Here is a 27,085-nt window from a genome sequence, read left to right on the forward strand (position 1 = left end):
TTTTGCTCCGATTTAGTTGAAATTTTGCACAGAGAGTAGAATTAGCATTATAGCTATGCGTGTCAAATTTGGTGGAAATCGGTTCAGATTTAGATATAGCTCCCATATATAGCTTTCGCACGATTTAAACTCATATGACCACAGAGGCCAATCTTTTACTCCGATTTAATTGAAATTTTGCACAGGGAGTAGAATGAGCATTATAGCTATGCGTGCCAAATTTGGTTGAAATCGGTTCAGATTTAGATATAGCTCCCATATATATGTTTTTCTGATTTCGACAAAAATGGTCAAAATACCAACATTTTCCTTGTAAAATCGCCACTGCTTAGTCGAATAGTTGAAAAAATTACTCTAATTTTCTTAAACTTCTAATACATATATATCGAGCGATAAATCATAAATAAACTTTTGCGAAGTTTCCTTAAGATTGCTTCAGATTTAAATGTTTCCCATATTTTTTTTTTTACTAACATTGTGTTCCACCCTAGTCCATTAGCCGACTTAAATTTTGAGTCTATAGATTTTGTAAAAGTCTATCAAATTCTGTCCAAATCGAGTGATATTTAAATGTATGTATTTGGGACAAACCTTTATATATAGCACCCAACACATTTGACAGATGTGATATGGTATCGAAAATTTAGATCTATAAAGTGGTGCAGGGTATAATATAGTCGGCCCCGCCCGACTTTAGACTTTCCTTACTTGTTTAGCATTTATGTTTGGAGTTTTGTTTTTGTAATGACATTTATTAAGAACTAAATTTATTCTCACATTATTTTCCTCATTATTTTGGAGATGAGAATATAAATTATAAACTCGCATTTTTTCTTGTATTACAATCACAATATTATTGCCTTGTCCTTATCATCATTTGTACAAACTTCATTGAGTAGTTATAGCCACGAAAGCTGCTCCAGTTAATGCCCCGTCCCATTTCTTCTTTAGGAATTTCTCCATTAGTGTAGTACAGACCATTCAAGTTACTGCAATAAGACGAGAAGGATTACAATCTGGTTTTAATATAATAATGCAAATAAAAAAATTTAATACATAATAAATAATAAAAAAATAAAACTACCATTATAAATATTTTGTGAAAACAAAAACAAACAAAAACAAGTATATACGGCCGTAAGTTCGGCCAGGCCGAAGCTTATGTACCCTCCATCATGGATTGCGTAGAAACTTCTTCTAAACACTGCCATCCAGAATCGAATTACTTAAGTTGCGATAACGCTTGCCGATGGCAAGGTATCTTAAAACCTCCTAACACCATCTTCTAGATTGTATGTAAGTTCATACGTGGTACATATTAAATCAAAAGAGATCGATCCAATACATATATAATTCAGTTTGACAAAGTACACAGAAAAAAATATCACCAAAATATTTCCAATTAAAAAGTTAATTGAAGTTGAAATTTTTTTCAATTAATAAATTAATTGGTACAATTAACTTTTTAATCAAGATAGAAAGATTAAGTTAATTAAGTCAATGATTGAAAATTTTAAAATTTTTAATTAAGAAGTTAATTGATACAATAAACTTTTAATCATATTCGGAAGACTAAGTCAGTTAAAAAAGTGATTAACATTTTTTTTAATTTTTAATTAATTTTTTTTTTCAAACAATCAATTGTTAATCCAAATAAAAATTCTAAGCCAATTCAAAAGGTAATTGAAAATAGTTACCTTGTTTTAATTAATAAATTAATTGAGTTTTGCAATCAACATCAATTAAATTTTTAATTGAATCAATTAAAAAATTAATTGAAATTTGGTAATGAAATCAATTAATTTTTTAATCAACATTTTTTTCTATGCCCAATTAAAACTGTGATTGATACTATCATTTTCGTGATTGAAGACATTTCAATTAAAAAATTAATTGGATCAATTAATTTCGTGATTGAATCAGAAAAAAATTTTTTGTGTGTAGACATAAAATTTTGACAAAATTTTCTACAGAAATAAAATTTTAACAAAATTTTCTATAGAAATAAAATTTTCACAAAATTTTCTATAGAAATAAAAATTTTGACAAAATTTTCTATAGAAAGAAAGTTTTGACAAAAATTTCTACAGAAATAAAATTTTAACAAAATTTTCTATAGAAATAAACTTTTGACAACATTTTCTATAGAAATAAAATCTTGGTAGATTATTTTTGGCTCGAGTGGCAACCATGATTATGAACCGACTAAAATTTGAACAAAATTTTCTATAGAAATAAAATTTTGACAAAATTTTCTATAGAAATAAAATTTTGACAATGATGAAAATTTTATTATGAACCGAATAAAATTTTAACAAAATTTTCTCTAGAAATAAAATTTTGACAAAATTTTCTATAGAAATAAAATTTTGGTAGATTATTTTTGGCTCTAGTAGCAACCATGATTATGAACCGATATGGACCAATTTTTGTGTGATTGGGCCAATTTTGGTATGGTTGTTAGCGACCTTATACTAACACCACGTTCCTAATTTGAACCGGATCGGATGAATTTTGCTCCTCCAAGTGGCTCCGGAGGTCAAATCTGGAGAACGTTTTATATGGGGGCTATATATAATTATGGACCGATATGGGCCAATACTGGCACGGTTGTTAAATATCATATTCTAACACCATGTTCCAAATTACAACCGGATTGGATGAAATTTGCTTCTCTTGGAGACTTCTCAAGCCAAATCTGGGGATCGGTTTATATGGGGGCTATATAATTATGAACCGATGTGGACCAATTTTTGCACGGTTGTTAGAGACCATATTCCAATACCATGTACCAAATTTCAGCCGGATCGGATGCAATTTGCTTCTCTTTGAGGCTTCGCAAGCCAAATCTGGAGATCGGTTTATATGGGGTCTATATATAATTATGGACCGATGTGGACCAATTTTTGCATGGTTGTTAGAGACCATATACCAACATCATGTACCAAATTTCAGCCGGATCGGATGAAATTTGCTTCCCTTTGAGGCTCCGCAAGCCAAATCTGGGGATCGGTTTATATGGGGGCTATATATAATTATGGACCAATGTGGACCAATTTTTGCAAGATTGTTAGAGACCATATACCAACACCATGTACCAAATTTCAGCCGGATCGGATGAAATATGCTTCTCTTAGAGGCTCCACAAGCCAAATCTGGGGATCGGTTTATATGGGGGCTATATATAATTAAGGACCGATATGGACCAATTTTTGCATGGTTGTTAGAGACCATATACCAACATCATGTACCTAATTTCAGCCGGATCGGATGAAATTTTCTTCTCTTTGAGGCTCCGCAAGCCAAATCTGGGGATCGGTTTATATGGGGGCTATATATAATTATGGACCGATGTGAACCAGTTTTTGCACGGTTGTTAGAGACCATATACCAACACCATGTACCAAATTTCAGCCGGATCGGATGAAATTTGTTTCTCTTTTAGGATCCGCAAGCCAAATCTGAGGATCGTTTATATGGGGGCTATATATAATTATGGACCGATGTGAACCAATTTTTGCATGGTTGTTAGAGACCATAGACCAACACCATATACCAAATTTCAGCCGGATCGGATGAAATATGCTTCTGTTAGAGGCTCCACAAGCCAAATCTGAGGGTCCCTTATATGGGGACTATACGTAAAAGTGGACCGATATGGCTCATGATACCATCCGACCTACATCGATAACAACTACTTGTGCCAAGTTTCAAGTCGATAGCTTGTTTCGTTCGGAAGTTAGCGTGATTTCAACAGACGGACGGACGGACGGACATGCTTAGATCGACTCAGAATTTCACCACGACCCAGAATATATATACTTTATGGGGTCTTAGAGCAATATTTCGATGTGTTACAAACGGAATGACAAAGTTAATATACCCCCATCCTATGATGGATGGTATAATAAAACATAGATTAATTATTTTTATTTGTAATTCACGGTAGCCAAGGTTGGTAGAATTATACCAAAATTGTCTATAGAAATACAGTCTTAAGAAAATTTTCTATAGAATTAAAATAGTGACAAAATTTTCTTTTCTATATTGGATATTCGCCTTGAATTTTAATAAATTTTCCATAATAGCATTGATAAGAACATTTTCTATAGAAATAAAATTGTGAGAAATTTTTCTAAAGAAACAAAATTTTGAGAAAAAATTCTATAGAAAAACAAGTAAGGAAAGTCTAAAGTCGGGCGGTGCCGACTATATTATACCCTGCACCACTTTGTAGATCTAAATTTTCGATACCATATCACATCCATCAAATGTGTTGGGTGCTGTATATAAAGGTTTGTCCCAAATACATACATTTAAATATCACTCGATCTGGATAGAATTTGATAGACTTTTACAAAATCTATAGACTCAAAATTTAAGTCGGCTAATGCACTAGGGTGGAACACAATGTTAGTAAAAAAATATGGGAAACATTTAAATCTGGAGCAATTTTAAGAAAACTTCGCAAAAGTTTATTTATGATTTATCGCTCGATATATATGTATTAGAAGTAGAGAAATTAGAGTAGTTTTTACAACTTTTCGACTAAGCAGAGGCGATTTTACAAGGAAAATGTTGGTATTTTGACCATTTTTGTCGAAATCAGAAAAACATATATATGGGAGCTATATCTAAATCTGAACCGATTTCAACCAAATTTGGCACGCATAGCTACAATACTAATTATACTCCCTGTGCAAAATTTCAACTAAATCGGAGCAAAAAATTGGCCTCTGTGGTCATTTGAGTGTAGATCGGGCGAAAGCTATATATGGGAGCTATATCTAAATCTGAACCGATTTGGCTGATATTTTGCAAGTTTTTCGAGACTCATAAAATATTCGGATGTACGGAATTTTAGGAAGATCGGTTGATATACACGCCAATTATGACCACATCGGTGAAAAATATATATGGGAGCTATATCTAAATCTGAACCGATTTTTTCCAAAATCAATAGGGATCGTCTTTGAGCCGAAACAGGACCCTATACCAAATTTTAGGACAATCGGACTAAAACTGCGATCTGTACTTTGCACACAAAAATACATCAACAGACAGACAGACAGACGGACAGACAGACAGACAGACGGACATCGCTAAATCGACTCAGAATTTAATTCTAAGACGATCGGTATACTAAACGATGGGTCTCAGACTTTTCCTTCTTGGCGTTACATACAAATGCACAAACTTATTATACCCTGTACCACAGTAGTGGTGAAGGGTATAAAAATTTTGAGAAAATTTTCGTAGAAATAAATCTTTGACAACATTTTTCTATGGAAATAGAATTTTAAGAAAATTTTCTATAGACATAAAATTTTGGCAAAAATTTTTATAGAAATAAAATTTTGACAAAATTTTCTATAAAAATAAAAAAAAAAATAATTTCTCTAGAAAATTTTGACATTTGATTTATATAGAAAAAAATTTTTTTTGAAAAAAATTTCTATAGAAATAATATTGTGACAAAAGTTTCTTTAGAAATAAAATTTTGAAAAAAAAAAAAATAGAATTTTGAGAAAATTTTGTATAAAAATACAATTTTGACAATTTTACAATTTTCCTATAGAACTACAAATTTTCTGTAGAAATGAAATTTTGAGAAAATTTCCTATAGAAATAAAGTTTTGAGAAAATTTTCTATAGAATTAACGTCTTGAGAAAATTTTCTGTAGAAATAAAATTTTTAGAAAATGTTCATAGAAATAAATCTTTGACAAAATTTTCTACATAAATAAAATTTTGAGAAAATTTTCTATAGCAATAAAATTTTGAGAAAATTTTCTAGAGAAATTAAATTTTTAGAAATTTTTCTGTAGAAATGACATTTTGGCAAAATTTTCTAAAGAAATACAATTTTGAGAAAATATTATATAGAAATAAAATGTTGACAAAATTTCCTGTAGAAATAAAATTTTGAGAAAATTTCCTGTAGAAATAAATCTATAAGAACATTTTCTATAGAAATAAAGTCTTGAGAAAATTTTCTATAGAAATAAAGTCTTGAGAAAATTTTCTATAGGAATAAAATGTTGACAAAATGTTCTGTATACAGTGAAACCTCTAAAACTTGGACACTCTGAACACCGGACACCTCCCAAAAGAGGACAGATGCCTGGGGATTTTTGATAGATTAACACATTAAAATTAACCTCTCATAACTGGACACCTCCCAAATGTGGACAAAATTTAGGCGACCGTGGGTGTCCACTTCTAGGAGGTTTCACTGTATATAAAATTTTGAGAAAATTACCTATAGTAATAAAATTAAATTTAAGGAAAGTTTCTTTAGAAATAAAATTTTGATAAAATTTTCTATAGAAATACAATTTTGACAGAATTTTCTATAGAAATAAAATTTTGAGAAATTTTTCTAAAGAAATAAAATTATTGTTGTTTTTGATTTCAGTTTAAAACCATGCATTGACTAAACAATAAGTGTAGCTTAACCAACAGAGGAAAATAATGTTTGTCAAATTTATTTGGGCAAAGCCCTATAGATTGCAAGATGGTTGGATGTACAGCTGTTTTGGAATTACCACATTCCTCATCAGCATACTCTACTTGCAGCAAAATTATCAACCAATTATCAGAATAAATTCAACCCAAAGTGGTTTTAAGCTGAAATCAAAAATCATTGACAAAATTTGCATAGAAATAAATCATTGACAAAATTTTCTAAAGCAATAAAATTTTGAGAAAATATTCTATAGAAATAAAATGTTGACAAAATTTCCTATAGAAATAAAATTTTTAGAAAATTGAAATATAATTTTTTGACATAGAATTTTGAGAAAATTTTCTATAGAAATAAAATGTTGACAAAATTTTCTGCATAAATAAAATTTTGAGAAAATTTTCATAGAAATAAATCTTTGACAAAATTTCCTATAGAAATAAAATTTTTAGAAAATTTTCTATAGAAATAAAATGTTGACAAAATTTTCTGTATAAATAAAATTTTGAGAAAATTTGCATAGAAATAAATCTTTGACAAAATTTCCTATAGAAATAAAATTTTCTATAGAAATAAAATGTTGACAAAATTTTCTGTATAAATAAAATTTTGAGAAAATTTGCATAGAAATAAATCTTTGACAAAATTTCCTATAGAAATAAAATTTTCTATAGAAATAAAATGTTGGCAAAATTTTCTGTATAAATAAAATTTTGAGAAAATTTTCATTGAAATAAATCTTTGACAAAATTTTCTATGGAAATAGAATTTTGAGAAAATTTTCCATAGAAATAAAATGTTGGCAAAATTTTCTGTATAAATAAAATTTTGAGAAAATTTTCATTGAAATAAATCTTTGACAAAATTTTCTATGGAAATAGAATTTTGAGAACATTTGCTATAGAAATAAAATGTTGGCAAAATTTTCTGTATAAATAAAATTTTGAGAAAATTTTCATTGAAATAAATCTTTGACAAAATTTTCTATGGAAATAGAATTTTGAGAACATTTTCTATAGAAATATGTTAAAATGTTGACAAAATTTTCTGTATAAATAAAATTTTGAAAAGATTTTCATAGAAATAAATCTTTGACAAAATTTTCTATGGAAATAGAATTTTGAGAAAATATTTTATAGAAATAAAATGTTGACAAAATTTCCTATAGAAATAAAATTTTGGGAAAATATTCTATTGAAATAGAATTTTGAGAAAATTTTCTATAGAAATAAAATGTTGACAAAATTTTCTGTATAAATAAAATTTTGAGAAAATTTTCTATAGTAATCAAATTTTGAGAAGATTTTCTAGAGAAATTAAATTTAAGGAAAGTTTCTGTAGAAATAAGATATTGACAAAATTTCCTGAAGAAATAGAACATTGACAAAATTTTCTAAAGAAATAAAATTTTGAGGAAAAATTCTATAGAAATAAAAAAATTTTTGAGAAAATTTTCAGAAAAATAAATCTTTGACAAAATTTTCTATGGAAATAGAACTTTGAGAAAATTTCCTATAGAAATAATATTTTGGCAAAAATTTTTTATAGAAATAAAATTTTGACCAAATTTTCTATAAAAATAAAAAAATTAATTTCTGTAGAAAATTTTGACAACATTTTATTTTTATAGAAAATTTTGTCAAATTTTTATTTTTATAGACAATTTAGTCAAAACTTTATTTCTAACGAAATTTTATTTCTATAGAAAATTTTGTCAAAATGTTATTTCTATAGAAAATTAAATCAAAATTTTATTTCTACACCCTAAAAATCGCTTCTCTAAAATATGTTGCAAACATATTTTGCAGGAAGCACTTATATTATTGGACTCCCTTAATGTCATGCTACATCTATTGCCTTTAGACATTTTGGCCAAACAGTCAGCTGCAACAACGGCTGTGCGGTTGCGCGAGCTATCGCTGTGGTCGGAAAAAATGTACGGTCATAGTTCGGTCCTCAAAGTAATGCCAGATGTGCCTAACGTAGTGGATTATACCCTGGCAAAACCACTTTTCGACAAAAAGTTTGAAACTCTAATTCCCAACAGTGAGGCGTGGTGTACACAGACCCCGGGGAATAAAAGATATATAGATTTCTATACTGATGGCTCCAAATTGAATGGACAAGTGGGGTTCGGAGTATATTCTAAAGATCTGGAAATTCGAATAGCGAAAAGATTGCCTAATCACTGTAGTGTTTTTCAGGCTGAAATATTGGCAATAAGAGAGGTGGTGAATTGGCTGAGAAGTAATGTTCCAACAAATATTGGCATTAATATATACTCAGATAGTCAACCTGCAATAAAATCCTTGGACTCTGTGTTCCTTAACTCAAAAACGGCCATAGACTGCCGCAAATCTCTCAACGAGATGGCTGAGCAGTACAATATTCACCTAATATGGGTGCCTGGTCATAGGAACATACCGGGGAACTGTGAAGCAGATGTGTTAGCAAGGCTAGGAACTACCTTACATATTCCAGGGGAACTAGAATCTGTTGGTATGCCTCTGGCCACCTGCAAGCTCTTACTGCGTGAGAAGGCTGTTATGATGGCCAATATTCGATGGGAAAATTGCAAGGGTTGTAACGACACCAAGCAAATATGGCCCCATTTAAACTTGAACCGCACACTAGATATGCTAGTGTTCTCAAGGCGTCAGATAGCACTCCTAATATCTGCTATAACGGGTCGCTGCCTGATAGGCGAATTTGCAAAAACTATAGGTGCGAAGTATAATGACTATTGTATAAGCTGTCATGACGTGGAGGAAAAGGAATCAATTAAACACCTCTTGTGTGAGTGTCCTGCTTTTTGTGTAAGGCGTAAGCGAATTTTAGGAGCATATAGCTTTAGATTACTGGCTGACCTGGAAAACGTTAACTTAAGCAGTTTGTTAATGTTTTTGGAGCAATCTGGTTGGTTCCACAAAAGTAAATAATAGAGAAGGTTCAGTGGTTAAGACTAGAAGTGCCCATATGTAATAGGTACTTTTAGTTAAATGTGGTATCACAATGGACTGAATAGTCTAAGTGAGCCTGAAATTTAATCGGGCTGCCACTTTAACCTAACCTAACCTAACCTATATTATTGGATATTGTCGAAACATTACTATGTTTGTTTTATGTGAACATATTATATGTTTGGAAGCAGTTTGAGCTCCAAAATATTATATGCTTGGAAGAATTTTCTCCCAATGAAGATTGTGTAAAAAAAAACAAAATATTTCCACCGTGGTGCAAAGGTTAGCATGCCCGCCTTGCATACACAAGGTCGTGGGTTCGATTTCTGCTTCGACCGAACACCAAAAAGTTTTTCAGCGGTGGATTATCCCACCTCAGTAATGCTGGTGACATTTCTGAGGGTTTCAAAGCTTCTCTAAGTGGTTTCACTGCAATGTGGAACGCCGTAGAGAATCGCCTATAAAAAGGAGGTCCCTTGTCATTGAGCTTAACATGGAATCGGGCAGCACTCAGTGATAAGAGAGAAGTTCACCAATGTGATATCACAATGGACTGAATAGTCTAAGTGAGACTGATATATCGGGTTGCCACCTAACCTAACCTTACCTAATGGTTAGCATGTCCGCCTTGCATGGGTCGTGGGTTCAATCCCTGCTCCGACCGAACATCAAATTTTTTGTTTTTAAATATAATTCAAAAATTACGAAAAGATGTTCGACATATTACTATATTAAATTTTTACATTGAAACTTCGAAATGTGGTTCATATAAACGAAATGGCCTGAACTTTTGGATAAAATATTATTTTTTGCAAAAATAAAAATTTTGTAACAAAAAATGTTTTTAGTATAAAAGTTTGAAATTTTCGAAAAAATTCAAAAACTCTAACAAATTAAGAACGTGAAGTCGAGTATAAACATAAATGATTTTACAATATACACATAAATGTAATTAGGCGTGAACTATTTTTTACTAGCACTTAACACCAATTTAAATGCATTTAAAATTTATCGTATTTAGAAATACAAATAAATATGAATTTTATTTAGTTATACCCTGTGCCACACTGTGGAACAGGGTATTATAAGTTAGTGCATTTGTTTGCAACATCCAGAAGGAGACGTGATAGACACAGGGTGTCTTTGGCAAAAATGCTCAGGTTGGGCTCCTGAGTCGATATAGCCATGTCCGTCTGTCCGTAAACACAATTTTTGTAATCAAAGTCTAGGTCGCAGTTTTAGTCCAATCGACTTCAAATTTGGCACAAGTATGTGTTTTGTCTCAGAATAGAACCCTATTGATTTTGGAAGAAATCGGTTCAGATTTAGATATAGCTCCCATATATATCTTTCGCCCGATATGGACTTATATGGCCCCAGAAGCCAGAGTTTTACCCTAATTTGCTTAAAATTTTGCACAAGAAGAACAACGGATGTGATATGGTATCGAAAATTTAGATCTACAAAGTGGAGCAGGGTATAATATAGTCGGCCCCGCCCGACTTTAGACTTTCCTTATTTTTATACCCTCCACCATAGGATGGGGGGTATATTAACTTTGTCATTCCGTATGCAACACATCGAAATATTGCTCTAAGACCCCATAAAGTATATATATTCTGGGTCGTGGTGAAATTCTGAGTCGATCTGAGCATGTCCGTCCGTCCGTCCGTCCGTCTGTTGAAATCACGCTAACTTCCGAACGAAACAAACTATCGACTTGAAACTTGGCATAAGTAGTTGTTATTGATGTACGTCGGATGGTATTGCAAGTGGGCCATATCGGTCCACTTTTACGTATAGCCCCCATATAAACGGACCCCCAAATTTGGCTTGCGAGGCCTCTAAGAGAAGCAAATTTCATCCGATCCGGCTGAAATTTGGTACATGGTGTTAGTATATGGTCTCTAACAACCATGCAAAAATTGGTCCACATCGGCCCATAATTATATATAGCCTCCATATAAACCGATCCCCCGATTTGGCTTGCAGAGCCCCTAAGAGAAACAATTTTCATCCGATCCGGCTGAAATTTGGTACATGGTGTTAGTATATGGTCTCTAACAACCATGTAAAATTGGTCCATATCGGTCCATAATTATATATAGCCCCCATATAAACCAATCACCAGATTTGACCACCGGAGCCTCTTGGAAGACCAAAATTTATCTGATTCAGTTGAAATTTGGTACGTGATGTTAATAAATGACCTCAAACACCCATGCAAAAATTGGTCGATATCGGTCCATAATTATATATAGGCCCCATATAAACCGATCCCCAGATTTGACCTCCGGAGCGCCTTGGAAGATCAATATTCTTCCCATTCGGTTGAAATTTGGTACGTGATGTTAGTATAGGATATCCAACAACCATGCAGGAATTGGTTCCTATCAGTCCATAATAATATATAGCTCCAATATAAACCGATCCCCAGATTTGACCTCCGGTGCCTTTTGGAGAAGCAAAATTCATCCGATCTGGTTGAAATTTATTACGTGGTGGTAGCATATGATATTTAACAACCATGTGAGTTGAAATTTGTGGATGACAGTCTTTCGTAGAAGTTTCTACGCAATCCATGGTGGAGGGTACATAAGATTCGGCCTGGCCGAACTTACGGCCGTATTTACTTGTTTTTATACCCTGCGCCACACTGTGGAACAGGGTATTATAAGTTACTGCATATGTTTGTAACACCCAGAAGGAGACGAGATAGACACAGGGTGTCTTTGGCAATAATGCTCAGGGTGGGTCTCTGAGTCAATATAATCATGTCCGTCTGTCCGTCTGTCCGTCCGTCCGTCTGTCTGTGAACACATTTTTGTGATCAAAGTCTAGGTCGCAATTTAAGTCCAATCGCCTTCAAATTTGGCACATGTTCCTAATTTGGGTCAGAATAGAACCCTATTGATTTTGGAAGAAATCGGTTCAGATTTAGATATAGCTTCCATATATATTTTTCGCCCGATATGGACTTATATGGCCCCAGAGTTTTCGCCCAATTTGGTTGAAATTTTGCACTAGGAGTACTATTAGTAATATAGTCATGTGTGTCAAATTTTATTGAAATCGGTTCAGATTTAGATATAGTTCCCATATATATGTGTTTCTGATTTCGACAAAAATGGTCAAAATACCAACATTTTCCTTGTTAAATCGCCACTGCTTAGTCGAAAAGTTGTAAAAATGACTCTAATTTTCCTAAACTTCTAATACATATATATCGAGCGATAAATCATAAATAAACTTTTGCGAACTTTCCTTAAAATTGCTTCAGATTTAAATGTTTCCCATATTTTGGTTTTTACTAAAATTGTGTTCCACCCTAGTGCATTAGCCAACTTAAATTTTGAGTCTATAGATTTTGTAGAAGTCTATCAAATTCTGTTCAAATCGAGTGATATTTAAATGTATGTATTTGGGACAAACCTTTATATATAGCACCCAACACATTTGACGGATGTGATATGGTATCGAAAATTTAGATCCACAAAGTGGTGCAGGGTATAATATAGTCGGCCCCGCCCGACTTTAGACTTTCCTTACTTGTTTTTTTTTTTTTTAATTTCCTTTGTCTGAATATTTTGACTTACTCGTCGTACGTTCCGATTTCTTTTGACCAAGCATGAAAAAGAATTGTGTCCATAATGCCGAAATGATAAACAAAACTCATGTCCATTGGTTCCGAATATCTATTCTCTTTTTAGTTCGAATACTCATTTTAATATTCAAATTAAATAATATTTAGACTTAAGCATATCAAATTTTTGGCGAAGCCTTATTAACATGCCAAGCGCATAGCCAAAACAAATGAACACATAAAACATTTTTCCGAAACAACATATAAGCAGTTTCAAAGAAATTGCTCTCTTTCGATTCTCTCGCTGTGTTATGTTTTCTTTCTCTATACTCTCTTTCTCTCTCTCTCTCTGGCGCTCTCCGAATAAATTATAACAACATTCCTAAGTTTACTCGAAATTTGTAAATTTATATGTGCTTACATTCACTCATATTATTTTTATGAAAAAGTCTTGTCCCAAACATAATATAGTCTAACATATTAATATATGTGTCCCAAACATTTAATGCTAGTTTAGGAACATTACATTTTTGCACTTAAATATATTGTGTTTAAAAAATTCTGCCCGAAACACATTTTGTTTATATCGGAACATATGAAAAACATATTTTTCGAACTGAACATTTTATTTCTATAAACATTTTAGTCAAAATTTTATTTGTGTAGAAAATTTTATCAAAAATGTATTTCTATAGAAAGTTTAGTCAAAATTTTATTTCTATTGAAAATTATGTCAAAATTTTATTTGTGTAGAAAATTTTGTCAAAATTTTGTTTATATAGAAAATTTAGAAAAATTTTGTAAAAATTTTATTTCAATAGAAATTTTAGAAAAATGTTGTCAACATTTTATTTCTATAGAAAATTTTGTTAAAATCGACTAATCGATTTATGGAATCGATTAATCGATTTATGGAAAAATAACCAAATTTTTTCCAAAATTTTCATGTCACTTACCTCCATTGGCAATTTTCATACCACCAAGCACCCATATTTTCCTCAGCACAACTATCCCATTCATTGGCATCATTATCACGATCTTTAGTAGAGAATTTATTGCCTTTATGCTGAGTAAAACTATCACCAGCATTACCTTCATAGTTGCCAATTTCTTTGAGCTCATACAACTCATCCTCGCTGCCTATGGAAAATATCCCATATTTGGCATATTTCACAATATCATTATGATCGCCCAAATGGATTAGTAACTCCATAGGTGCTAAGGTGGCCGTAAGGGCGTGTAGCTTATCTAAACCTATCCAAAATTCTCCATCCAGATTTCCAAAACCACTTTTATATTCAGACCAACCGCGATAAAAGTCCACAGAACCATTGATACGTCTTTGTATGATAATCCAACCACCACCATCTATGATATTCTCACAAGGCACCGTAAATGCTTGCGGACCATAGAGAACATTCTTCAAGCGACATTTATTATCCGAGCAGTGAGATGAATTATAATCGCCACAACTGGTTGGGTGAGCTTCATCGGTGCTATAATGAATTTAATGGAAAAAACAAACTGGAATTAATTTTTGTTTTGCCTTGTTGTAATTTAAAACTCACCACACCAATTTGTGTTCCTTGGCCCGTATACAAATTTTGGGATTTTCTATTGAAAAAAAAAAAAAACAAAACAAAACAAAAACAATTTTAAAAAATTTATTTACAAGAAATTTTCTCAAAATTTCATTTCTATAGGAAATATTGTCATATTTTCATTTTTTAGGAAGTTTAGTCAAAATTTTACTTCTCTAGAGAATTCTGTCAAATTTTTATTTCTATAGGAAATTTTGTCAAAATTTAATTTTTATAAGAAATTTTGTCAAAATTAATTTTTATAAAATATTTTGCCAAAAATTCATTTCTATAGAAAAATTTGTCAAAATTTGATTTCTATAAGTAAATTTTGTCAAAATTTGATTTCTATAGGAAATTTTCTGTATATTTCACTTCTATAGAAAATTTTATCAAAATTTGATTTCAATAAGAAATTTTCTCAAAATTTCATTACTATAGGAAATTTTCTCAAAATTTCATTTTTATAGGAATTTTTTTTTTCTCAAAATATCATTGCTATAAGAAATTTTGTCAAAATTTAATTTTTATAAGAAATTTTGTCAAAATTAATTTTTATTTCATTTCTATAGAAAATTTTGTCAAAATTTGATTTCTATAAATAAATTTTGTCAAAATATTATTTCTATAGAAAATTTTCTGTATATTTCACTTCTATAGAAAATTTTCTCAAAATTTCATTACTATAGTAAATTTTCTCAAAATTTCATGTTTATAGGATTTTTTTTTTCAAAATATCATTGCTATAAGAAATTTTGTCAAAATTTAATTTTTATAAGAAATTTTGTCAAAATTAATTTTTATTTCATTTCTATAGAAAATTTTGTCAAAATCTGATTTCTATAAGTAAATTTTGTCAAAATATTATTTCTATAGGAAATTTTCTGTATATTTCACTTCTATAGAAAATTTTCTCAAAATTTCATTACTATAGTAAATTTTCTCAAAATTTCATTTTTATAGGATTTTTTTTTTCAAAATATCATTGCTATAAGAAATTTTGTCAAAATTTAATTTTTATAAGAAATTTTGTCAAAACTAATTTTTATTTCATTTCTATAGAAAATTTTGTCAAAATTTGATTTCTATAAGTAAATTTTGTCAAAATATTATTTCTATAGGAAATTTTCTGTATATTTCACTTCTATAGAAAATTTTATCAAAATTTCATTTCTATAGGAAATTTTCTCAAAATTTAATTTCTATAGGAAATGTTTTCCAAACTTTCATTTCTATAGGAAATTTTCTAAAAATTTCAGTTCTTTAATAAATTTTGTCATTTTTTCATGGAAATAGGAAAATTTCCCAAAATTTCATTTATATAGGAAATTTTCTTTAAAATCATTTCTATAAGACATTTTGTCAAAATTTTCTAAAAATTTCATTTCTAAGGAAATTTTTTCATAATATCATTTCTATAAGAAATTTTGTCAAAATTTCATTTCTATAGGAAATTTTGTCAAAATTTAATTTTTATAAGAAATTTTGTCAAAATTAATTTTTATAAAAAATTTTGCCAAAAATTCATTTCTATACAAAAATTTGTCAAAATTTGATTTCTATAAGTAAATTTTATCAAAATATTATTTCTATAGGAAATTTTCTGTATATTTCACTTCTATAGAAAATTTTATCAAAATTTGATTTCTATAAGAAATTTTCTCAAAATTTCATTACTATAGGAAATTTTCTCAAAATTTCATTTTTATAGGATTTTTTTTTTCAAAATATCATTGCTATAAGAAATTTTGTCAAAATTTAATTTTTATAAGAAATTTTGTCAAAACTAATTTTTATTTCATTTCTATAGAAAATTTTGTCAAAATTTGATTTCTATAAGTAAATTTTGTCAAAATATTATTTCTATAGGAAATTTTCTGTATATTTCACTTCTATAGAAAATTTTCTCAAAATTTCATTACTATAGTAAATTTTCTCAAAATTTCATTTTTATAGGATTTTTTTTTCAAAATATCATTGCTATAAGAAATTTTGTCAAAATTTAATTTTTATAAGAAATTTTGTCAAAACTAATTTTTATTTCATTTCTATAGAAAATTTTGTCAAAATTTGATTTCTATAAGTAAATTTTGTCAAAATATTATTTCTATAGGAAATTTTCTGTATATTTCACTTCTATAGAAAATTTTCTCAAAATTTCATTACTATAGTAAATTTTCTCAAAATTTAATTTCTATAGGAAATGTTTTCCAAACTTTCATTTCTATAGGAAATTTTCTAAAAATTTCAGTTCTTTAAGAAATTTTGTCATTTTTTCATGGAAATAGGAAAATTTCCCAAAATTTCATTTAGATAGGAAATTTTCTTTAATTTCATTTCTATAAAACATTTTGTCAAAATTTTCTGAAAATGTTATATCTATTTGAAATTTCATAAAATATCATTTCTACAAGAAATATTTTTAAAATTTCATTTCAATAGAAAATTTGCTCAACATTCCATTTCTATAGGAATTTTTTCCAAAATTATCATTTCTATAAGAAATTTTGCCAAAATTTCATTTCTATAGGAAATTTTCTCAGAATTTTATTTCTGTAGGAAATTTTCTCAAAATTTCATTTCTGTAGGAAATTCTCTCAAAATTTAATTTCTATAGGAAACGTTTCCCAAACTTTCATTTCTATAGGATATTTTCTCAAAATTTCAGTTCTATAAGAAATTTTGTCATTATTTCATGGAAATAGGAAAAGTTCCCAAAATTTCATTTATATAGGAAATTTTCTTTAAAATCATTTCTATAAGACATTTTGTCAAAATTTTCTAAAAATTTCATTTCTATAGGAAATTTTTTCATAATATCATTTCTATAAGAAATTTTGTCAAAATTTCATTTCTATAGGAAATTTTTTCAAAATTTTATTTCTGTAGAAAATTTCCCCAAAATTTATTTTCGATGGAAAATTTTCTAACAATTTCATTTCTATAAAAATTGTGTCAAAATTTATTTCTATTAGAAATTTTGTCAAAATTTCATTTTTATATAAAATTTTCTTAAAATTTCAGTTTTATGGGAAATTTTCTAAAAATTTTATTTCTCTAAGAAATTTTTTAAAATTCCATTTCTATAAGAAATTTTTCAAAATTTAATTTTTATAGGAAATTTTCTCAAATTTCCATTTCTATTGGGAATTTTCTCAAAATTTAATTCCTATAAGAAATTTTCTCAAAATTTAATTTCTATAAGAAATGTTCTTAATTTTTTTTCTACACGAAATGTTCCCAACATTTCATTTCCAAAGGAATTTTTTCAAAATTTCATTTCTGTAGGAAATTCTCTCAAAATTTAATTTCTATCGGAAATGTTTCCCAAACTTTCATTTCTATAGGAAATTTTCTAAAAATTTCAGTTCTTTAAGAAATTTTGTCATTTTTTCATGGAAATAGGAAAATTTCCCAAAATTTCATTTATATAGGAAATTTTCTTTAATTTCATTTCTATAAGACATTTTGTCAAAATTTTCCGAAAATTTCGTATCTATATGAAATTTCATAAAATTTTATTTCTACAAGAAATATTTTTAAAATTTCATTTCAATAGAAAATTTTCTCAAAATTCCATTTCTATAGGAATTTTTTCCAAAATCATCATTTCTATAAGAAATTTTGCCAAAATTTCATTTCTATAAGAAATTTTGTCAAAATTTCATTTCTATAGGAAATTTTCTCAAAATTTTATTTCTGTAGGAAATTCTCTCAAAATTTAATTTCTATAGGAAACGTTTCCCAAACTTTCATTTCTATAGGATATTTTCTCAAAATTTCAGTTCTATAAGAAATTTTGTCATTATTTCATGGAAATAGGAAAATTTCCCAAAATTTCATTTATATAGGAAATTTTCTTTAATTTCACTTCTTTAAGACATTTTGTCAAAATTTTCTGAAAATTTCATATCTATATGAAATTTCATAAAATTTCCTTTCTACAAGAAATATTTTTAAAATTTCATTTCAATAGGAAATTTTCTCAGAATTTCATTTCTATAGGAATTTTTTCTAAAATTATCATTTCTATAGGAAATTTTTTCAAAATTTCATTTTTATAGGAAATTTTCTCAAAATTTAATTCCCATAAGAAATTTTCTCAAAATTCCATTTCTATAGGAAATTTTCTCAAAATTTTATTTCTACACGAAATGTTCTCAAAATTTTATTTCCAAAGGAATTTTTTCAAAATTTCATTTCTGCAGGAAATTCTCTCAAAATTTAATTTCTATAGGAAATGTTTCCCAAACTTTTATTTCTATAGGAAATTTTCTAAAAATTTCTGTTCTATTAGAAATTTTGTCATTTTTTCATGGAAATAGGAAAATTTCCCAAAATTTCATTTATATAGGAAATTTTCTTTAATTTCATTTCTTTAAGACATTTTGTCAAAATTTTCTGAAAATTTCATATCTATATGAAATTTCATAAAATTTCCTTTCTACAAGAAATATTTTTAAAATTTCATTTCAATAGAAAATTTTCTCAAAATTTCATTTCTATAGGAATTTTTTCTAAAATTATCATTTCTATAAGAAATTTTTTCAAAATTTCATTTTTATAGGAAATTTTCTCAAAATTTAATTCCCATAAGAAATTTTCTCAAAATTCCATTTCTATAGGAAATTTTCTCAAAATTTTATTTCTACACGAAATGTTCTCAAAATTTTATTTCCAAAGGAATTTTTTCAAAATTTAATTTCTGCAGGAAATTCTCTCAAAATTTAATTTCTATAGGAAATGTTTCCCAAACTTTTATTTCTATAGGAAATTTTCTAAAAATTTCTGTTCTATTAGAAATTTTGTCATTTTTTCATGGAAATAGGAAAATTTCCCAAAATTTCATTTAGATAGGAAATGTTCTTTAATTTCATTTCTTTAAGACATTTTGTCAAAATTTTCTGAAAATTTCATATCTATATCAAAATTTCATAAAATTTCCTTCTACAAGAAATATTTTTAAAATTTCATTTCAATAGAAAATTTTCTCAAAATTTCATTTCTATAGGAATTTTTTCTAAAATTATCATTTCTATAAGAAATTTTTTTAAAATTTCATTTTTATAGGAAATTTTCTCAAAATTTAATTCCTATAAGAAATTTTCTAAAAATTTTATTTCCAAAGGAATTTTTTCAAAATTTCATTTCTGCAGGAAATACTCTCAAAATTTAATTTCTATAGGAAATGTTTCCCAAACTGTCATTTCTATAGGAAATTTTCTAAAAATTTCAGTTCTTTAAGAAATTTTGTCATAGGAAAATTTACCAAAATTTCATTTAGATAGGAAATTTTCTTTAATTTCATTTCTATAAGACATTTTGTCAAAATTTTCTGAAAATTTCATATCTATATGAAATTTCATTTCTACAAGAAATATTTTTAAAATTTCATTTCAATAGAGAATTTTCTCAAAATTTCATTTCTATAGGATTTTTTTCTAAAATTATCATTTCTATAAGAAATTTTGTCAAAATTTCATTTCTATAGGAAATTTTCTCAAAATTTTATTTCTGTAGGAAATTTTCTCAAAATGTCATTTCCAAAGGAATTTTTTCAAAATTTCATTTCTGTAGGTAGTTCTCTCAAAATTTAATTTCTATAGGAAATGTTTCCCAAACTTTCATTTCTATAGGAAATTTTCTAAAAATTTCTGTTCTATAAGAAATTTTGTCATTTATTCATGGAATTAGGAAAATTTCCCAAAATTTCATTTATATAGGAAATTTTCTTTAATTTCATTTCTATAAGACATTTTGTCAAAATTTTGTGAAAATTTCATTTCTATAGGAAATTTTCCCAAAATTTTATTTCTGTAGGAAATTTCCCCAAAATTTAATTTCGATGGGAAATTTTCTGACAATTCATTATGTAGAAAATGCTCATTTCTACAGGAAATTTTCTTAAAATTTCATTTCAATAGAAAATTTTCTCAAAATTTCATTTCTATAGGAATTTTTTCCAAAATTATAATTTCTATAAGAAATTTTGTCAAAATTTCATTTCTAAAGGAAATTTTCTCCAAATTTTATTTCTGTACTAAATTTTCTCAACATTTTATTTCTGTTGGAAATTTCCCCAAAATTTAATTTCGATGGGAAATTTTCTGACAATTCATTATGTAGAAAATTTTTATAAAATTTCATTTCTACAGGAAATTTTCTTAAAATTTCATTTCAATAGAAAATTTTCTCAAAATTTCATTTCTAGAGGAATTTTTTCCAAAAATTTTAATTTCTATAAGAAATTTTGTAAAAATTTCATTTCTTTAGGAAATTTTCTCAAAATTTTATTTCTGTACTAAATTTTCTCAACATTTAATTTCTGTAGGAAATTTCCCCAAAATTTAATTTCGATGGGAAATTTTCTGACAATTTCATTCCTATAAAAATTTTCTCAAAATATACTTCTATTGGAAATTTTGTCAAAATTACATTTCTGTAGGAATTTTTGTTATTAAATTTTATTTATATTGGAAATTTTCTTAAGATTTTATTTCTATAGGCAATTTTGTCAAAATTTTATTTCTTTAGGAAATTTTCTCAAAGTTCCTTTTCTATAGAAAATTTTGTTTAAATTTCATGTCTATAGGACATGTTCTCAACATTTTATTTTAATAGAAAATTTTGTCAAAATTTCATTTCTATGGAAAATTTTTGACAAAATTTCATTTCTATGGAAAATTTTCTCAAGATTTCATGTCGACAAGAAATGTTATTAACATTTCATTTCCGTAGGTCATTTTTTAAAAATTTCTTTTCTTTAGGAATTGTTTTTTCAAAATTTTATTTCTTTAGGATTTTTTTTGCAACATTTCATTTCTTTAGGAAATTTTTTCAAAATTTCATTTTTATAGGAAATTTTCTCAAAATTTCATTTCTATAGGAAATTTTCTCAAAATTTCATTTCTATAGGAAATTTTCTTAAAATTTTATTTCTATAGGAAATTTCTGATTTCGAAAGCCATACCTTTTTGATTTAGGAATTTCATTAGGTCATGAGCCATATCCATATACTTCCTATGTTTGTCTTCAGTATATTTCTCCTCTAAATATTTCTCATTGATCACCTTTAGTTTTGCATCAATATTCTCCAATATTGTAAAATTACTTTGTAGATTATTTAAGATCTGTGTTAAAAATCCCCAACTGGCATTACCACCTGTGACATTGGATAACAATGTTCTAGCATATGAGTCTACCCCATTATCTTCGGGAACAATTTGATTTTCCGCCAAGGGATAAGTTTCCATTTTTTCTAAAATTGTCTCTTGTAGTTTGGAGACTTTTTGAAATTCTTTTAATATTTCCGTTTTTTCATCTTGGCCAAAAAATTCCGTTTGACTTGCCATCATGGCATGGGCTCCATTATCAATCAATGTTTCCAAAAGGTCCTTTAGCTCACTATAATGCATTTGATTTTGGCTTATTAACGAATCATGTAGCTCATTGAGTTTTTCTTCAACATTTTGGAATTTTTCCATTAGTTTGCTATTCTGCTGCCTCTGCTGCTCAAATTGAACGTCGATCATCTCTAAGCGTAGCTTAAGATTTTCATTAGAGGCTTTTAGATATTCCAATTGGCTGCTTAAATGTTCATTGCTGTATGTCAATTGTATTTCGGGGTTCTGCGTTATTGTTTAATTTGATTATTTAATTTTTTTTTCAATTTTTCAATTTTAATTTTAATTTAAATTGTTTACAATACCTGAAGCTTGTTGTCTTGGGCAAGGCAAATACCCACTGAGATGATTGGAGATAAGAAAATTATGAATTGTAAATTCATAATAAATAATTTAAGCGATTTTTTTTAGCACTGATTATTTCATCCTTAGGTTTTACTATAGACTGATTGGCCGCTAGATTTCCCAAGATCTTATAAATTCAACTATAGATTAAAAGTAAATGAGTGAGATGACCGATTGGAGGAAATCGACTTTGTATTGGCCCCTACCCTATTTTTTGAAAATAAAAAGAGTTTTTTTTTCTATTTTTCCGGCTTACTTAAAATTTTCATTGAATTAACTGAGAAGCAGAAAAATATCGACAAAACTGCGATTTTATCTAACCCTTACTGTTTGAATAATAATTTTCACATATTTCAAATTTCAATCTAAACATTAACAATAATTCTCGCCATGACAGTCGTTTTTTGGGGCTTTTTACCATTTTTGGGGGAAAATCTAGCGTTTTTATACCCTCCACCAGAGGATGCGGGTATATTAACTTTGTCATTCCGTTTGTAACACATCGAAATATTGCTCTAAGACCCCATAAAGTATATATATTGTGGGTCGTGGTGAAATTCTGAGTCGATCTGAGCATGTCCGTCCGTCCGTCCGTCTGTTGAAATCACGCTAACTTCCGAACGAAACAAGCTATCGACCTGAAACTTGGCACAAGTAGTTGTTATTGATGTAGGTCGGATGGTATTGCAAATGGGCCATATCGGTCCACTTTTACGTATAGCCCCCATATAAACGGACGCCCCAAATTTGGCTTGCGATTGCTCTAAGAGAAGCAAATTTCATCCGACACGGCTGAAATTTGGTATATGGTGTTAGTATAGGGTCTCTAACAACCATGCAGAAATTGGTCCATATCGGTCCATAATTACATATAGCCCCCATATAAACCGATCCCCCGATTTGGCTTGCGGAGCCTCTAAGAAAACCTAATTTCATCCGATCCGGCTGAAAACTTGGCACATGGTGTTAGTACATGGTCTCTAACAACCATGCAAAAATTGGTCCACATCGACCCATAATTATATATAGCCCCCATATAAATCGATCCCCAGATTTGGCTTGCGATTGCTCTAAGAGAAACAAATTTCATCCGATCCGTCTGAAATTTGGTACATGGTGTTAGTATATGGTCTCTAACAACCATGCAAAAATTGGTCCATATCGGTCGACTTTTACGTATTGCCCCCATATAAACGGACCCCCCAAATTTGGCTTGGGATTGCTCTAAGAGAAGCAAATTTCATCCGATACGGCTGAAATTTGGTATATGGTGTTAGTATAGGGTCTCTAACAACCATGCAGAAATTGGTCCATATGGGTCCATAATTACATATAGCCCCCATATAAACCGATCCCCCGATTTGGCTTGCGGAGCCTCTAAGAAAACCAAATTTCATCCGATCCGGCTGAAAACTTGACACATGGTGTTAGTACATGGTCTCTAACAACCATGCAAAAATTATTCCACATCGATCCATAATTATATACAGCCGCCATATAAGCCGATCCCCAGATTTGACCTCCGGAGCCTCTTAGAGGAGTAAAATTCATCCAATCCGGTTGAAATTTGGTACATGGTGTTAGTATATGGTATCCAACAACCATGCAGGAATTGGTCCATATCGGTCCATAATTATATATAGCCCCCATATAAATCGATCCCCAGATTTGGCTTGCAGAGCCTCTAAGAGAGGCAAATTTCATCCTATCCGGTTGAAATTTGGTACGTGGTGTCAGCATATGATATCGGTTCATAATCATGGTTGCCATTCGAGCCAAAAATAATTTACCAAAATTTTATTTCTATAGAAAATTTTGTTAAAATTTTATTTTAATAGAAAATTTTTGTTAAAATTTTATTTCTATAGAATATCTTGTCAAAATTTTATTTCTATAGAAAATTTAGTCAAAATTTTATTTCTATAGAAAATTTTGTCAAAATTTTATTTCTATAGAAAATTTTTCCAAAATTTTATTTCTATATAAAATTTTTCCAAATTTTACTTCTATAGAAAATGTTGTCAAAATTTTATTTCTATAGAAAATTTTTGTTAAAATTTTATTTCTATAGAAAATCTTGTCAAAATTTTCTTTCTATAGAAAATTTTGTGAAAATTTTATTTCTATAGAAAATTTTTGTTAAAATTTTCTTTCTATAGAAAATCTTGTCAACATTTTATTTCTATAGAAAATCTTGTCAAAATTTTATTTCTACACACAAAAAAATTTCACGAAAATTTTTCCAATTAAAATTTTAATTGAGTTTTAAAAAATATTCAATTAAAAATTTAATTGATTCAACAATTTTTTTTAATTGCAACAAAAATCAATCACAAAAATAATAGTATCAATTAATTTTTTAATTGGATCAATTAATTTTTTAATTGACCTTCAATTAATTTTTTAATTGACACTATCATTTCTGTGATTGAAGACATTTCAATTAAAAATTAATTGGATCAATTAATTTCGTGATTGAATCAGAAAAAAATTTTTTGTGTGTATAGAAAATCTTGTCAAAATTTTATTTCTATAAAAAATTTTGTTAAAATTTTATTTCCATAGAAAAGTTTGTTAAAATTTTCTTTCTATAGAAAATTTAGTTAAAATGTTCTTGCTATAGAAAATTTTGTGAAAATTTTCTTTCTATATACAAATTTTTTGTAAATTTTATTTCTATAGAATATTTTTGCTAAAATTTTATTTCTATAGATAATCTTGTCAAAATTTTATTTCTATAGAAAATTTTGTTAAAATTTTATTTCTTTAGAAAAGTTTGTTAAAATTTTATTTCTGTAGGAAATTTTATCAAAATTTTATTTCTATAGAAAATTTAGTGAAAATTTTCTTGCTATAGAAAATTTTGTGAAAATTTTATTTCTATAGAAATTTTTGTTAAAAATTTTTTATGTCTATAGAAAATTTTGTCAAACTGAATTATATACGTATTTGATCGATCTTTTTTGATTTAATATAACCACGTATGGACTTACATACAATTTAGAAGACGGTGTTAGGAGGTTTTAAGATACCTTGCCATGGGCAAGCGTTACCGCAACTTAAGTAATTCGATTGTGGATGGCAGTGTTTAGAAGAAGTTTCTACGCAATCCATGGTGGAGGGTACATAAGCTTCGGCCTGGCCGAACTTACGGCCGTACATACTTGTTTTTAATTGAAATGTCTTCAATCACAGACATGATAGTATCAATTAAAAAATTAATTGAAGGTCAATTAAAAACTTAATTGATCCAATTAAAAAATTAATTGATTAATTGTTTACAATACCTGAAGCTTGTTGTCTTGGGCAAGGCAAATACCCACTGAGATGATTGGAGATAAGAAAATTATGAATTGTAAATTCATAATAAATAATTTAAGCGATTTTTTTTAGCACTGATTATTTCATCCTTAGGTTTTACTATAGACTGATTGGCCGCTAGATTTCCCAAGATCTTATAAATTAATTGATACTATTATTTTTGTGATTGATTTTTGTTTCAATTAAAAATTTTGTTGAATCAATTAAATTTTTAATTGAATATTTTTTAAAACTCAATTAAAATTTTAATTGGAAAATTTTTCGTGAAATTTTTTTGTGTGTACTAACACCATGTACCAAATTTCAGTATGATCGGATGACATTTTCTTCTCTTAGAGGCTCCGCAAGCCAAATCTGGGGATCGGTTTATATGGGGGCTATACGTAAAAGTGGACCGATGTGGCCCCTTTGCAATTCCATACAACCTACATCAATAACAACTACTTGTGCCAAGTTTCAAGTCGATAGCGTGTTTCGTTCGGAATTTAGTGTGATTTTAACAGACGGACGGACGGACCTGCTCAGATCGACTCAGAATTTCACCACGACCCAGTATATATATCCTTGTGGAGTCTTAGAGCAATATTTCGATGTATTACAAACGGAATGACAAAGTTAATATACCCCCATCCTATGGTGGAGGGTAAACAAAACTGCAATTTAATGCCAACGCTAATTCGCTACTTCAAGGTGAATCTTCCATCAAAACCATAACGCTCTTGGTTTTAAGAAAGTTAGGAGTGAAGAAAAAATTACAATTTTAAAAAATCAATGCGGTACCTACGTTTTGATTGCAAACATATTCTTATATATTTGATAAAATGATGGAGTTGATGGGATTGATTGACCAATTTCACGAAATAAAATTGCTCATTAAAAGAAATGAATAAAAGTATATATTATTTTACAGGCTCAAATGGAAAACGGTATTCACATGTCACAATTGCTTACCTTCAATATACGTAGATTGTTTTCCATTTTTACAATACCACAAAACACAAATAGAGGTAATTTCAAATGCGTTCTGCCAATTATTTTTTAAAACCTTTACAAAGTGGCTATTTGTTGTTGCTCACTTTATTTATTTCAACCCTTTGCTATGATTTGTTGTTGCGTTCAATGCTCATTTATGCTCACATTTCGCACGCAGAAGACAGAATGTCGCCAATCATGTTTTTCAATTTACGCGAACAACAATAACCCAACCGTTCGCTACGAATTACTGTCACAAACTGATCTCTCCATAATACGTTGTTGAATAAATACCCATTCTCTTGTTCTCTTTTCGCTCTTTTCATCGCTCAAATTATTCAATGTCAATCACAAAGGAGATTGGATCAATCACATGTGTATTTGGAAACGGAAAAAATTTCAATCACGTGTGTAATTGAAAATTATTTCCGAAATGAATGAAAACAAAAAGAAAA

The 27,085-nt window shown here is 28.6% G+C and overlaps 1 protein-coding gene across 1 annotated transcript; it reads right to left on the reverse strand.

Moving 5' to 3' along the window:
* Positions 1 to 718: 718 nt before the first annotated feature.
* On the reverse strand, positions 719 to 22,453 carry LOC142235268 (uncharacterized). Its single transcript, XM_075306521.1, has 5 exons — positions 22,298 to 22,453; positions 21,560 to 22,217; positions 14,578 to 14,623; positions 13,966 to 14,505; positions 719 to 989 (listed from the first exon to the last, which is right to left on the reverse strand). Exons 1-5 carry the CDS (start codon positions 22,373 to 22,375, stop codon positions 854 to 856), a joined length of 1,458 nt encoding a protein of 485 aa, XP_075162636.1. The 5' UTR covers positions 22,376 to 22,453; the 3' UTR covers positions 719 to 853.
* Between the last annotated feature and the right edge of the window lie 4,632 nt (positions 22,454 to 27,085).

This window comes from Haematobia irritans, chromosome 4, assembly GCF_050003625.1.
Source record: "Haematobia irritans isolate KBUSLIRL chromosome 4, ASM5000362v1, whole genome shotgun sequence".
In the NCBI taxonomy this organism is placed as follows: domain Eukaryota; kingdom Metazoa; phylum Arthropoda; class Insecta; order Diptera; family Muscidae; genus Haematobia; species Haematobia irritans.